General features: G+C 38.4%; 1 protein-coding gene across 1 annotated transcript in view; it reads right to left on the bottom strand.

Annotated features, from left to right (window-relative positions):
* Window positions 1–133: 133 nt before the first annotated feature.
* The window catches only part of PPAT (phosphoribosyl pyrophosphate amidotransferase), a 54,196-nt gene continuing 39,513 nt past the window's right edge, over window positions 134–14,816 (bottom strand). Inside the window, exons 3-11 of the mRNA XM_056332034.1 lie at window positions 12,897–13,103; window positions 11,435–11,547; window positions 11,170–11,315; window positions 9,817–9,889; window positions 6,874–7,025; window positions 5,530–5,657; window positions 5,013–5,234; window positions 4,143–4,263; window positions 134–2,741 (exon numbers count right to left, since the gene is read on the bottom strand). Of these exons, the coding sequence (XP_056188009.1) occupies window positions 2,566–2,741; window positions 4,143–4,263; window positions 5,013–5,234; window positions 5,530–5,657; window positions 6,874–7,025; window positions 9,817–9,889; window positions 11,170–11,315; window positions 11,435–11,547; window positions 12,897–13,103 (1,338 nt within the window). The 3' untranslated portion in view covers window positions 134–2,565. The remainder of the gene's footprint in view (window positions 2,742–4,142; window positions 4,264–5,012; window positions 5,235–5,529; window positions 5,658–6,873; window positions 7,026–9,816; window positions 9,890–11,169; window positions 11,316–11,434; window positions 11,548–12,896; window positions 13,104–14,816) is intronic.

Here is a 14,816-nt window from a genome sequence, read left to right as displayed (position 1 = left end):
GGGCTGCGTACCGGGGTGGGGGGCTTAATGTAAGGCACGAAGTGATGTGCTCCAGGTTCGAGGCGCTTTCAAGGTGACTTTATCAAAGAAGTCACCGATCCACACAGCCGCAGTGAAGGGAGAAGGAACGAGATGACCAGTTCATAACCATTTTTAATATTACACATGGGAGAACTCAGATATTAGCTTTCTACTTTGTCACATTTTGTAAATGATAATTTGGCACAGTTGCACATTGGTAATACAGCAGAAACAGTTTCACAGTAGAACATCAAAAACAATACAAATAGTGACACTTAAAACCAGTTTGCGCCCTCAACATCCTCATTGCATGTGTGTGTCTGCTCTATGTGGTAAAAAAAGGCTTGGTAACCTGGAGCATAAGTCCAGCTGTCAGAGAATAAAATTACACTTGAAAAGTATGTCCCCTTTAACTTAAGGTTTGGAAAAATATGTACTAAAGATAGGCATGTAGTGTATCTAAAAATTACAGTGTTTACAGTAGCAGACCTTGTAATTTCATATGCATAACATAGAGGGGGAAAAAAGGCGTTAGAACTAATTTTATTGAAATCACAATTATGCCACCTAATGCTCAAATCACATTTAAGCAATTATTACTAGATTTCAAAAATTCCTTTTGTTGAAAACATGTTAAAAAGAGTATTTGCACAAGTTTGATTTACAGTCTCTTCTATAAACAATTTCAGATTAATTGATAGATTTCTGTGCTTGCAACCTTGTTAAACTGTACGTGTTTATCTTAAGCAGAAAGGGCTCCTCACACATATCTATAACCTATGAGCTTGAACTATCCCTTCTTTTAATGATTATTGCTTTTTTGAGGGAAGGAAAGAAGAAAGGTGAAAAATTTTAATGATATTTTTTTCTGTTTTCTCCCACTCCTCCCTGGTTAATCTGGAAGAGGGGGCAGTCAGCATGATTCCACGCTGTTCTTTTTTTGCTCAATTTACTGTCCAAATGAACTGTTACTTCTGTTAAACAAACAAACTTGCTAAATAGAAGAGATCCACTACATCTCCCAATGCGTAGATCTGGGCTTTAGTGAAGAACACATAGTAAGAGCCCATTGCTCATGAAAATTTAGATTCTCCCATAGGCTTGACTACAAGTAGGTTCTGGCTCCACTGCACACGGCACAGTCTTGACTTCGTTAAATGTATTAGCATGCTTTCTTGAATTGCGACTTTTGTGTTGCGAACATCTGTAAGGCACAATTGCCACAAATCCCACGTAAGAAAGCTCCCTTTTGAATTTAATCACCAGTGCTGAAATTTTCCACTATATGAAAAATGATGGGGAAGGAAAAAGTTCTTAAAAACTTTTTTTTTTCTTTTTTTAACAGTGTCACAAACAATTTTAAGGCCAAAATACACAATATTAAATAGAAAATCTAAAATTAAGTTGCTTGTATTCAGTGAAAAGAAATGAGGTATACAAAATACTTCTACACTTGTGCGTAAATTTGCAATAGTTTTCAGAAGGTGCTTTCCCATTTTCAGCTAGTGGTTCATTGTCCAAGTGATCTTCATGTATACAAGTAGCCATCTAATTATGACCAGTTAAAAAATACAATGCATTCAATACCTTATGGTTTTTCAGAACTCTTATTTTAAAAAAGAAAAAAATACTACATTTATTGTAACAGCAGTAATTTTGTAAAATAAAGCTATACCTAAAACAGCTCATAATCTTTAGTTGCTATATCATTTTTACTGTTGAGAATGAAAAGTTAGTTTTTCAGTTTACTTTGGATGTTGACATATGAAAAGCACACTAATTGTCAGGACTTACTCTGGAGAAAACAAGATGTAAAACAGAAAAAAAATGGCAGTGCCAAGTATTTTTTCTCCTTCCACATCCTGTTGGCAACTGATAAAAGCACATGAAGATAATGTAATTACACTAGACTTCAAAAAAAAAAATAAAGTTATAAAACTAGAGAGCTTTTGGCTGAGCATTTCCCTGAGTCTTCATTTTTTAAAATCATATGTTAGACATTATGCTTATAGAATCAATCTGTTACAAAGGGCTTGATGAATAAAGGCTGTTTAGCTATGCAAAAGTTAGGTACTTCTGTTCTTAAAAATCCTAAGCAAGAACTGCTAAGGAAGCAATTTGATTCTTCAGAATCTAGTATTTGTCCTAAGGAGAAAAGCAAACTTCACATACTTTTGCATTAATACTTTGATAATTGGAAATGACAAAGTAATTGTGAACAAGCCTAACGGGTATCTTTTGGGGCAAGACCGAAATAACTCTGGGACTGCCACATAATTAAATAAACTTTGGTTTTTACAGTATTGTATGAGAAAATAGAAGGCACAACTGTGCACCAAAAATATGATTCTGTATTTTATTCCGCTTACATTGTTTTCATCTGCACACTGGACTTTCTGTAAGTCTTTACCGTAAAGATCTGTTTTAGTAACAGTAGTTAGTTAGCTGTAATAAGCTTTCCATATTACCTAAATGTGAGAAGACTATTAGCAAGAAGGCATCTCTGAGAAAGGTACATTCAACAGCAGATCGGCTCATGTCCGTTCACCATTCTAGCTCTACGGGATACTCTCCAGTGAGACATGCTGTGCAATGACCGATCTTTCCGACACGCGACTTCTGGGTTTTAAGGCTGTTCTCATTCTCTTGCCTTGCTTTGATGCTTTCTTGCACAGATGACACCAGCCCTTCCACAGAAAGATAGACAACACTGTCTGCTCCTAAAAGAAATAAAGAATTCGTCCATTAAAGCTGCAGTATTGTACCAATTGCAGTGCTCTTTGGAAACACAGTCACGTTACTGCATGGATTATGATGCCAGGTGGATCACCTTACCTAAAGAGAATGGATATGAAAAATTATCAGACCATAATAAGCCTTACCCTTCTCAAACTCTCTATACAGCGAGTAGACTCACTGAAATCTAGATGGAAGGATCTGAGTTGGGAACAAACGTGTCCACATACTGCAAAAACAGAAACAAAGTGCAGAGTGTGTATTAAGACTCCCTGAACTCCCTATAGTTTCCCACTTACCCTGTAGTTCGGGTCTGGAAACAGATGTGTGTGTGGCTCGTGCTTCCCAAACTGAACACCTAGGGCTACAAACCCTTACTGGGACTTGGAGGAGGGGAAGACCATCATGTTGAAAAAATTAAGTGTGCAGTTCATGCACATATTCTAGCAGTAGGAAAGTTTGATAGCCTTTTCACATCATTAGTTTTCTTTTGTATGTACTCTTACTATTTTGTGAGTAATACTTAAAAATGAGATCCTACAAACTTGAAAAATTTCAACATGCCTTCACAATAGTTTGGGGGAAAAGAATTCATTGCAATATTAGATGGTAAGAGTAAGTATTTAACTGAGGAAATGTAGGTTTACAGTTTTCTAACTGTAACCACAGCTATGTTCAACCATTTTTTAAAGTATTTTGCAGCCCAGTAGACCATATATAGCATCACGTGACTTTTGTTGCCGATACTGTGACAAAGAGCATGTTACTTACCACATCACAACCAACAGAAGCTGTTGGTTCTTTTGTTCTGCTGCAAACATGACTCATTGTAGAGCTTTGAGACTGTATTTAACGTTCTTTGATTAGTTTCAAATGTCATTTCTTTCAAAGTGCAATACATAATGCAGTTAAAACTATTTACATAAATTTCAATTTGTAGAAACATCAGTGGGTGTTTGCAAATTCCAAACATATTTATATGAATATCTTGTGAAACTACATTTTCATTATAGGACAGATCTTCACCACTTATTTTCTTCCTGGTATTTTGCCTACAGTAGCTCCTTGTAAAGTTTCCTAGGAGCTTTAAGTATTGGAAAGCTGTGTTGTCATACCTTATTTATAACTTATGATTATGCAATTATTGTAATGCTTTCTATTGTTTGGAGAAATATAATTCACTAACTGTTAAAAGTGTGTAGCTAAATTGGTTTGATCTAATGGGGTACTCAAAATGCAGAGATTTAGTGCATCAACCTCACAATTTTGTAGTCAGTTTTGCCACTGTTGCCTTGATGTGTTGTGCTTTGTTTTGATGTAGACAACAAATACATACAAGTAAAAACTCTCTCTCTTGAAAAAAAGGAAAAAATAGTAGTATTTACCTATATAGTTTGCAAGATCATGAAATTCAGGTCTGTTGGCAATGAGTTCTTCTTTAGTTGGAATGTTTATTCCCATGTAACAAGGAAATCTTATGGGAGGTGAAGCCACACGGATGTGCACCTGAATAAAAACACAGTTTAAAACCAGAATGCTATAAGGTGAAGGTCAGCAGATCATAATAAAATAACCAAGTCCCAGTTCTGCAAAATAATCATGAAGAACAGAACACAGCACTGCACAGAAGCCGTGGAAGGGTTAAAAGTAAAATAAAGTTGTTTCAGATGCCAACACAGCAGGAGAAAGACGGTTTTAGAGTTTATTTTTATGGTATTTCCTAATGTTATTAAAAGGATCCATCCTGATTTTGCTTTTCTTCTATGGTGTTCAATCCTTGATGCACATGTTTCAATTTATAGAGTCAAATACTATACAGAACATTTTTGCTCCAGCGACAGACTTGCACACTCTGTTTCAATTAAAAAATATTGATCAATTAAAAAAATTGTGCTTTCGTGATTTAAGGCATGTGCTATTTACTGCAGTGTGTGGTTGTACTTAATGCAGTACAAAAGTCACACATATGTCAGGAATACAACACCAATACTTGATTTTCTGATCTGAACTAATTTATTTTCCGTTCTCTCTTTGTTTGCCAGAGTGCTTTCTAAATGGAGACCTGCCCCTCTCCCCTGAACCATCCAAAAATCACGCTATCTTCACAATAAACACTAGCCACTATTTTTTTTTGCACACTTGCCCTTTTAAATAAAGAAATAATGTCTATTACAATTTAAGACAAAACCCTGTGCTTTACCCTCTCATCAGTCTTCTATTTACATCTGTATTGTACTGACTGAAAATTAACTTACCTCTTTGGCTCCTGATTCTCTCAGTAGTTTTATTATGGGTGAGATTGTATTGCCCCTCACAATTGAATCATCAATGATAACAACTCGCTTGCCTTTAAAATTATCAGACAGCACACCAAACTTCTTTGCAACACCAAGTTGCCGCAACCTCATGTTTGGCTGGATAAATGTTCTTCCTACATATCGATTTTTACAAAGTACTTCAACATACGGTAGTCCACACTGTAAACAGGAGGTAGTTAAATCAAATTAGTATCTAAAGAATTGTTTATTCTCAGTTACTGTTTTTCTTAAAGCAACCTTAGGACTTAGTATTGACTTCACAGTAACCAAAAAAACTGTGAAATACCTTAATATACTGGCATAATGACAGAAAAAACAAGTGCAGATGACTCAGTAAGAGTACTCAGTGTATTCAAGATACAAAGTGCTATCAATACAAAACTCTTAGCAGCCCATACTGTTATACTCCATTACAAAAAAAGAGGTGTGTGTAATACGCTTGGGTAACATTTACCTTTTGAGCATAACCAAGAGCTGCTGGGGTGGCAGACTCTGGAACAGTGCTGACCAGGTCTGCTTCCACGGGTGCTTCAATAGCAAGCTGCTGCCCGCATCTTCTCCTGACTGAATACACCATCTGACCTAAGAACAGCAAGAAGTGTTTTTCCTGGTGTGCATAATTCAAATTTCCTCAGCCTGCTGTACACATTTCTGCAGCAAGTTTCAGGCACAGAAGTCAGGAAAACTCCAGAACTACAAAGCAGTCACTCACACAAGGTAATATTTTATTTCCTTCCATAATGTATTCTAACATTCATATGTTAGAACACAGAGAATTAAATCCAGTTTGCCCTAACCAGATAACTAAAGTTCCTGTAGATATTACAAAATTTATTTACAGGAGGAAAGAAGCAGAACTTAAGCCTGCCTGTTCGTAATGTGCATATTCTATTTTTAGGCTGGTTTCTCCAGCAAAGTTTGTGCAATCCTGCTGTCTGCCTCTGCCCACTTACTAACTTTTAAACAGTTGGCAAAATTCACCCCAAATTTATTAAGGGGATAAGAGGCCCCAGAAGCTGTTAAGGTCCTAAACAGTCTGCAGCATGGGAGGGAACTGGAGATGCTGTGATGATGCGGCACAGCAAGGGGCACAGCATCAGTACTAAGAAATGTAAGAAGGGAGGATACTGAAGTGTAATGGGATCATGAAAAAAAGGGATGTGGGTGAAGCAGGCTTTGTAAGGGTGGGGAACTGTATTGGATCAACAAATGGCATGCCCACAGAAAGAGAAGAAGGTGTTTGTTGGGTGTGAGAGCCCTGGTTAGTATCTTATCACTGAGACAATTTTTGAGGGCTTCTACAGAAATAATAATAAAGCATTAGACTGACAACACTAAGTACTTCGATAATGCATAGATTTACAAGTTATATTAAAAGCATCTTTCTTTCTTGCAAAGGAAATGCCAAAATAAAGTTATTTTGCAGATCCTATTTCAGAAATCTAATTTTTAAAAAGTTTTCCAAAACCCAATGAAGATCTGTTCTTAAGTCTCTCACTTTTCAGGGATGTCTCCTCTACCTTAATCATGTTTGTGGCTTTTTTCATCCCTTCCATAGGACAGGCAGCCTGACTGAGGCCATATGCACAGCCCCAAACAGGAAGGTGATGTTACATGCTCCTCCTGATGAGTTTTATCTCCTCAAGAACTGTGCCAACCCATTCTGTCTCAGCCCTGCCCTGCAAGCTCACATTCACTGGTACCGTGCTATGATCCCAGATCCTTTCTAGAGTCATTGTTCTCCAGGATAACGTCTCCCACTATTTAGGGAGGGGCTCTGCACATTGCATTTTCTTACCTTCAAAAATACTGTCTGGTCTTGCAAAATAAACATATTCAAAGATGCAGAACGCTGATGGATCTCCTTCAGGTCTTGGTACAACATCCAGCGTCTGGACATCATATCTGGATATTTTCACAATCTCTCCAGGAAGGACCTCACGATAGTACCTTGAAAGAGAAATACGTGCATTTAGAACTGTCCAGAACCTAGATGATCATTTTGAAATATAAACAACTGACAGGAAAAAATGCTTTTGAACATTCCAACACGCCAGTTTACTTCTATCTTAGGATTTGACCTGCAGTGTTTTAAAACTAACATGCTAAGACAAGTGACCTTTACTAAAAGTCTGAATTAATACTCAAAAGCAGTAAATTAATACTTAGTACCAGAGAATTATGCTAATCTTCCTATATGTGAGATACACGGTTCAAACAGACTTAATTGAGAGTAAATTTATTTTAGTAATTTCATCTTGGATCAATACTAGAGGACTTTTCTGTGAAAGCTAATAACATTATGAAGCAATATAAAAAACCATGATCAAGAATAAAGATGGTAGCCAAAAAAATCCCACTCCATAAGCCAGTATCTAGAGAAATATCTGTCTAGTGGTGACAGGCACCTATGCCAGAATGTCATACAGCTGACTGGAAATGTACATTTGAATCCTTATATCTGAAGAAATACAGAATATTATTAGGTTTATTATTAAGTTACAATGTTTAACCTTATTAAACATTTTTCTAGATACTTTAGTGACTACTCAGGTGGCTATTATAAAAATTGCAATCTAAATCTATCCCAAAATACTGAAATATTCTGGAGATACAGATCAGACATGGGCAAATCTGTGATCAATCACTGGTCAGATACTAGCATTAGCAGGCAGCAGCAGTGCCTACAGCAGATGTTTAGACAAAACTGCTTTTTTAAAAATCCACAGGCTTCAGCTGATGGTCCTACATGGTAAGCTTCTCTTAACAAGAGATTTTGAAGAAGTTTCAGAAAACAGTTGTTCTTATCCACATGTAGAATAAATTGTCTCGAGAAAGCCCCTGTTACCAACAGCTAATAGTTCCTACAGAGACAGGGTTGAAGTTACAGCAAAAGAACACAGAACGCCACTCCGGCAATAAACACTGCAGAATGGAATGAAAGACCTGTAAAGTGCAGTCATGTTGCTTCCTGATTTTACTCTACATTTCCTTTTATTTGATAGTTGTGTTCTTAATGGAATTTTTCAGTTTTTTATTTGAAAGGGATCCAGATTAGTCTAGCCCCAAATGCACATTTTTTAATGTCTGATTAGGAGATTAAATATGCTTCTTCATAATCATAGAATGGTCTGGGTTGGAAGGGACCTTAAAGATTATGTAGTTCCAACCCCCCTGCCATGGGCAGGGACACCTTCCACCAGACCAGGTTGCTCAAAGCCCCATCCAACGTGGCCTTGAACACTGCCAGGGATGGGGCATCCACAGCTGCTCTGGGCAACCTGTTCCAGCATCTCACCACTCTCACAATAAGGAATTTCTTCATAATATCTAATCTAAATCTCCCCTCCTTCAGTTTAAAGCCATTACCCCTTGTCCTATCACTACATGCCCTTGTAAAAAGTCCCCCTCCAGCTTTCTTGTAGGCCCCCTTGAGGTACTGGAAGGTTGCAATAAGGTCTCCCCAGAGTCTTCTTTTCCCCAGACTGAACAACCCCAACTCTCTCAGCCTGTCTTCACAGGGGAGCTGCTCCAGCCCTCTGATCATGCCCATGGCCCTCCTCTGGACTCTCTAACAGGTCCATGTCCTTCTTATGTCGGGGGCCCCAGAGCTGAACACAGTACTGCAGGTGGGGTCTCACAAGAGTGGAGTAGAAAGGAAGAATCACCTCCCTCTGCCTGCTGGCCTCACATCTTGTGATGCAGCCCAGGCTATGGTTGGCTTTCTGGGCTGCAAATGCAAATTGCCGGCTCATGTTGAGCTTCTCATCCACCAGCAGCCCCAAGCACTTCTTCTCAGGGCTGCTCTCAATCCGTTCTCCACCCAGCCTGTATTCGTGCCAGGGTTGCCACAACCCACGTGCAGAACCTTGCACTTATCCTTGTTGAACTTCATGAGGTTTCCACAGGCCCACCTCTCAAGCCTGTTGAGGTCCCTCTGGATGACAACCTTTCCCTCCAACATATTGACCACACCACACAGCTTGGTGTCATCAGCAAACTTGCTGAGGGTGCACTCAGTCCCGCTGTCCATGTCACTGACAAAGATGTTAAACAGCACCCATTTCCTTGAGGAACGCCACTCATCAATCTTTCTTACTTTAATTATGCTCTAGTTCTCAATTGCCTTCCACTCCAAACTTCTAAAGAACAATCTGCAGTCTCCCAAAGAGCTTCTTAGCCTTCTCTTTTTATCACACCTTTCTTTTCAGAGTATCTTAGCTAGAGAGGTAACATGAATGTCATCTCATTCCTTGGCTCTGATGGGTGTTTGCACACATGGAAATAGTTTCATGTGCCCATCATTTTTTTTCAGACAAGGAGGCTGGCTCATCAGATGGCATATGCTACAGCTCAGGTTCGTTCAGTCTGCGATGTACAAATGCAGCCTTTCTGTAGCTGAAGAATTATTTTATAATACAATGAATCTGCTGCAAACAAGGCCTAAATTTAAAAAGTTATACAGGTAACCAGGTTTAATGCAACAAGTAAGAGGCATTTACTTTACAACAATAATTTTTACTGTTACTTTCTGAACACATAATTTTGTTACATTAAAGTGTTCAAGAAAATCACCAGGCAAAAAATAAGACTGGCAAAAAAACCCCTCCAAATAGCTCAACAACCTAACCCTTGATGTCTTTCATATTGTTATAGATTATGATACTTGGCAATTTGAGGTTTAATGTTTAATTGCTGCCTGAGGAGAGCGTTCAGATAAAGTGAAAATCAGGGCACTTACTCTGCACCAATAGACAAAAAGCTACAGGATTCAGAAGAGACTACCCATCCTTCTGTCTCACTGTTATCTTTTCCTGAAATGAAAGACTGAAGTTAGAGTCCACAATTCTTGTTACCATTACCCCCCGCAATTGCATTTCTGCTGCAGTGTCTGGCTGCTATGGTTCAGGTTGCTAAGTGCACAATTAAAGACTGTTGTAATTTCTAACTAAAAAGTATAGCATTCCAAAGTTTCTGTAATACAACCCCCCCCCAACAAGATAAACATCATAAACCAGTTCTAGGCAGAAGTGGCAGTAACAGCATCACATTCACAGTTCATGAAGAGAGACAATTCAGATAACTACCTTTGTTACCTCTGCACTATCTCTAACTTTTCCAATTCTAGTTCAGTGCCTTTAGATATACCTAATTACTTCTGCTCACCTGAGAAACTCCTTCTTTTCCTGTGCTAAATGTGTTGATAGATTCTTTTGATTGCAACAGAGGGTGGACTGAATTTCAATAAGGAGTTTTCAGAGACAGACACAGGAAAGACCAAATTGTGTAATATAGGTAGGGCAGGAATGTTTGTATGCTTTTAAAAAATCTTGATACTTTTTCTTGTGGTTAAAATTACCAAGTTTTGTGTAGACACGGGAGCATTTACTACTTTGCCTTTGAATTATTTTATTTTTATACAAATGAACAATTTTAATTTCACTTCATGGAAAATGTTGATTTGCAGGCTAAACAGGAGCACAAATATTTTTTCCTATAAATTGATTGTATAGTGTTCCATTACCATACTACGTGTGACTGGGAGTGCTTGGAATTTAGAAATACACTGCCAGTAATCCAGCACTTTTCAGCCACCTTACTACAGGAGAAAGAAGAAACCAGACTTGTTTCTGGACTGGACGTCATCCTGAGTAACTGGCTCTGAGTGGCCCTGCTTGAGCAGGGGATATGGACCAGATGACCTCCAAAGGTCCCTTGTACCTCAACCCTTCTGTGATTTCGTTCTTCCTTGCTTTCCTGTTTAGGTGATGAGATGTTAATTACATTTTTACAAATATTCTATTACAGTTGGGCTGCATAATTCTGACACTGTCATCAGGTGACTAGGATTCTCTTTTGCTGGGCACAGGAAAGATGTTTGCAGACATTCTACAAATTATTTTTTCTTTACCAACATTCTTTTATTTTGAATTTTCAAAACTGGCGTTTGCATCACATATTCCTACTCGCACATCAGTAAGTATAGCTTTTATTACTTATATCAGTGATTTCAGGCAAACTGTATATATACTTATATATATATATATATATATATGTATATGTATATGTATATGAATATATATGTATGGTTTACCTTTTCCGTTCATGTCCCCTACTGGAATAAGGCGACCAATGCAGAGTGGGCGATTCCCATATGGATCACGTACTGCATAGATTATGTCTTTGTGCATAATTAGCAATGAATATGAAGTTGGAGTTTCATTCATTAAATTTTTTATTCTGAAATGAGACATAGGTGAACATAATTGTATGTCACACAAACAGCTGTGTGCATTTACAATTGCATATCATGTTGCGATTAGATTGCTGTTCTTGATTCTGAAACCCATCCTCCTCACCTTGCTACCCAGTCAGCTGTATCATCATTTTCTAGAGGAGGTGTGAAAGCCAGCAACTGGGTGATCAGTTCACTGTCAGAACTGGTCGACAGTCCTACACCATGCCGCATAAGCTTTTAAGACAAAATAAAAGTGTTACCAACATTAAAAAAAACAACCACATAACATTGCTCAGATTGTAATCTAACAGCACCTTTGTACAATGAACAAATACATTAAAACATCAGTGTTTCGGGTGATCAGATCGTAGTAATGTCAATTTTCTTCCAAAAAATCAAAGATGTAAAAAGACCTGGTACAAACACCTATGCTTGGTACTGCATTTCTCCCTTTGCATCTCATTCCTTTGCTCCACATGCAACCAAAATTAATACCACCAATATTCAGGGCATAAATTCATGTTTGGGCCATTTAATCAGCTTTGTGCTTCTGCTTGCTCTAGGAAGAGAGGTCAGATATCCCAGGGAATATATGAAATTACCTACATCAGACAAAGATAATCAGGGCAGAAGCATGGTCTGGGCACAAAGAAACAACAAAAAAAAGAGGTGTAAAGGGAGACAGAGTGGGATTAAAAAACTGAAATCCCACAATTTAAAGTCTGCTAGACCTAGTCGGCCAAATTGTTCTGTCTTGGCATATTTATGCTTCTAAGGGAGAAGAGAATCTGCAATGTATCTAGCCACCCATTCACTGCTGTATGCGTTACAGTTCCTAATTTTTATCTTTAGAAATCACTTTACATCTCATGTAACTCTGATTCTGCATCTACATTTCCTCAACACTTTTCTTTCTCCCATCCATTCACACACTTGTGGCTCTGATTAAAGACGGGCTAGGTTCTTTTGGGCGTGCTATACAATTGCCTCGCTGCAATGCACAAGTATGTCCTCGCTTTTGGGTGGAACATATCATAGAAGAGATTTCACAATGAAACATCTGCTAAATTTTAATTTGGTTCTTAACACATACCCTTCTAGCCAAACACACTATCAAAATTTGACATTTGTTGGTTTACATCCTGATAGTGTTCATGATTAATTTTGCAAGCCAGAAATACAAATAAAGACAATATTCCAAACCAGACATTTCATATTACAATCACCTCACCTTATTATGCCTCTCCTAATTTTAAGCATATGATTTGCTCCTTCTATCAGCCACTGCAAAGGAGCAGAGCTTCAAGCCAAGCTACCTTTCGTTACGGCTGAGTTAGTTTTCTCATTTGGTCAATATGAACGTGACCATCAGTCTAGAGGATTGGTGAATCCCTGTGAGAGTTACAAATTGCTCCCTTCCCCAGGATATTTTCACTCCAAAATGATTTATTTTTATTTTGGTTCTCTTTCACTACCCCAAGAAGTCTGGTATTAAGGGAAGTCATAGCAAATGACTTTAAGGCTCATTGCTGCCTCATACTCAGAAAGAAACGATGCCAGAGCCTCCCAAAGGAGGTACTAACCTTCCTCCTGAGTTGTACAGCATTTGTTAGCTCCCCGTTGTGTGCCACAGCGATCTTCCCATGAAGAGTTTCTACGACAAAAGGCTGGCAGTTCTGCAGCTCAGAAATTCCCGAGGTGGAGTACCTCGTGTGCCCAATACCGAGGTTTGAAACGTAGAGCTTCTTCAGGCTGTCTGCATTGAAGACATGATTTATAAGACCCATTCCCTTCAGGAGAAAAAGAAAAAAAAGGTTTGTTTGGTTTTGTTTTCCTGGCAACTTCCTCATTTCTCCTGGTGTTTGGTTTTGGTACAGCATTAACGTAAGCAACTTTAAGACAAATAACCTGAAAGACATGGGAAAGAAAGAAGCTGAGTAGGTGTCGCAGTGATACATCAGATCCCATTACTCTGGTTCTTAAAGAAAGCAATATACATTTTTGTGCTGAGGATTTTCATGGAACAATCTATTCCCTGACCGAAAATACGTTTTCTGAAAAATACTGCCGAACTGTTGTCTTGTTTGAAAACACCAGAAAAAAGACTGCCAGAAGACTGGCAAAGAAGAAAAAAAGTTGTGAGAAGGAAATTCTATGTAAACAATTCCTTTTACAGGTTAGCAGTATATAGGATTTACTTTTATCTGGACCCATGATAATGTTTATTAGATTCCATGCTCTTTCTTACCAATGTCAGAAGCAGAGCTTTTTTAAAGAGGTTTTATTGTTTACTTAAACTTTTCATGTAGCCAAGTTGCCTTCTATCTAAAGCAGAAAGGCTTCAAAACTTTTTAGTCAGCCGTCAGGAGGTGCTTTTCACAACAGGCACTATGTAGAGACAATATAGCAGCAAGAACAGTCTGAAAATACTGCAAAGTAGAAATTTAGACTGAATTCCGGGTCCTCCTACAAACTCCTGCTTCTGCCACTGCCTGTGGAAAACATTTACATCCTATGCTCAGTTTCCCTATCACGCGTGGCAGTTGTGATACACACACCAGCCCAGGGTAACACTCCTCTAGGACCTTCAAAGATAGATGGGAGAGTTCTGCAGCTGTGAGCGGTTCACAGCCTGTGCCACAGGTACAGCAACAAGAGAGCAGGATGGGGCAGGAGGGAAGGAAAGTGGTTGAACTCTTTCCAGAGCTTAACGGAAAAAGCTTAAAGAAAGCTCAGCTTTAGGCTGTTTTCTGCTGTGACTGCTATAAAGTCAGAATACCAAGAGGCTGTGGTTGCACATGTGGATTTAGGATACTTACAATCACAATAAAAAGTTACTGCCTCAAACGGCCAAACTGGTACAGATTTGCTTTAGTGGTTCAGCAAACTTTGCGCCAAATCACTTATTATCTGTTGTCTCACAGATGACACAGAGGTGGTCTGAAGTCTACGTCATGTGCTCAGGCACATAAAGAAATGCAACCATGCACTCTTTTTTTACTGAGGCTAACTTTATCCTGACAGTTCACAGGTCCAGTGTTAATGGATGTGGCCAAGTTAAGCACTGCAATAGCTTAAACAAGCAATGTTGTTTTAAACCAGATTTGGTTACACAAGCACATAATCTTTTAACTGCAGTTTGAAATATTCCTCCGAGTTAGATGGCAGTGGTGTGGGATGGTGAACGTAAATTACATCAGTATAAAAAATTCCCAATCTTATGTATGTGTTATACAAGGCCTTACACATGCCAGAACATGATAATGGCCTGGTAAATGGCTACCTTAATATATTATTCTGCATATCCAAGTGTGAAACAATCAGAAAGTCTTTCTCCTACTGGTATCACTATGTCTATGCAAGAGATTTAAATTTTTCCACATCTTGAGCTAATACAGCTCTGACAATGATGTTTTGTTACACGAATCCAGCTGAGAGGCTCTGACAGACAAATCTGGAGGAGTCTTTCTTGGGGATTTTAAAACAAAGGATTAATAGCCTTT

This window comes from Falco biarmicus, chromosome 1 (genome assembly GCF_023638135.1).
Source record: "Falco biarmicus isolate bFalBia1 chromosome 1, bFalBia1.pri, whole genome shotgun sequence".
NCBI classification, from domain to species: Eukaryota; Metazoa; Chordata; class Aves; order Falconiformes; family Falconidae; genus Falco; species Falco biarmicus.
The sequence above is the reverse complement of the archived record's forward strand: the minus strand, read 5'-3'. Positions and strand labels throughout refer to the sequence as shown.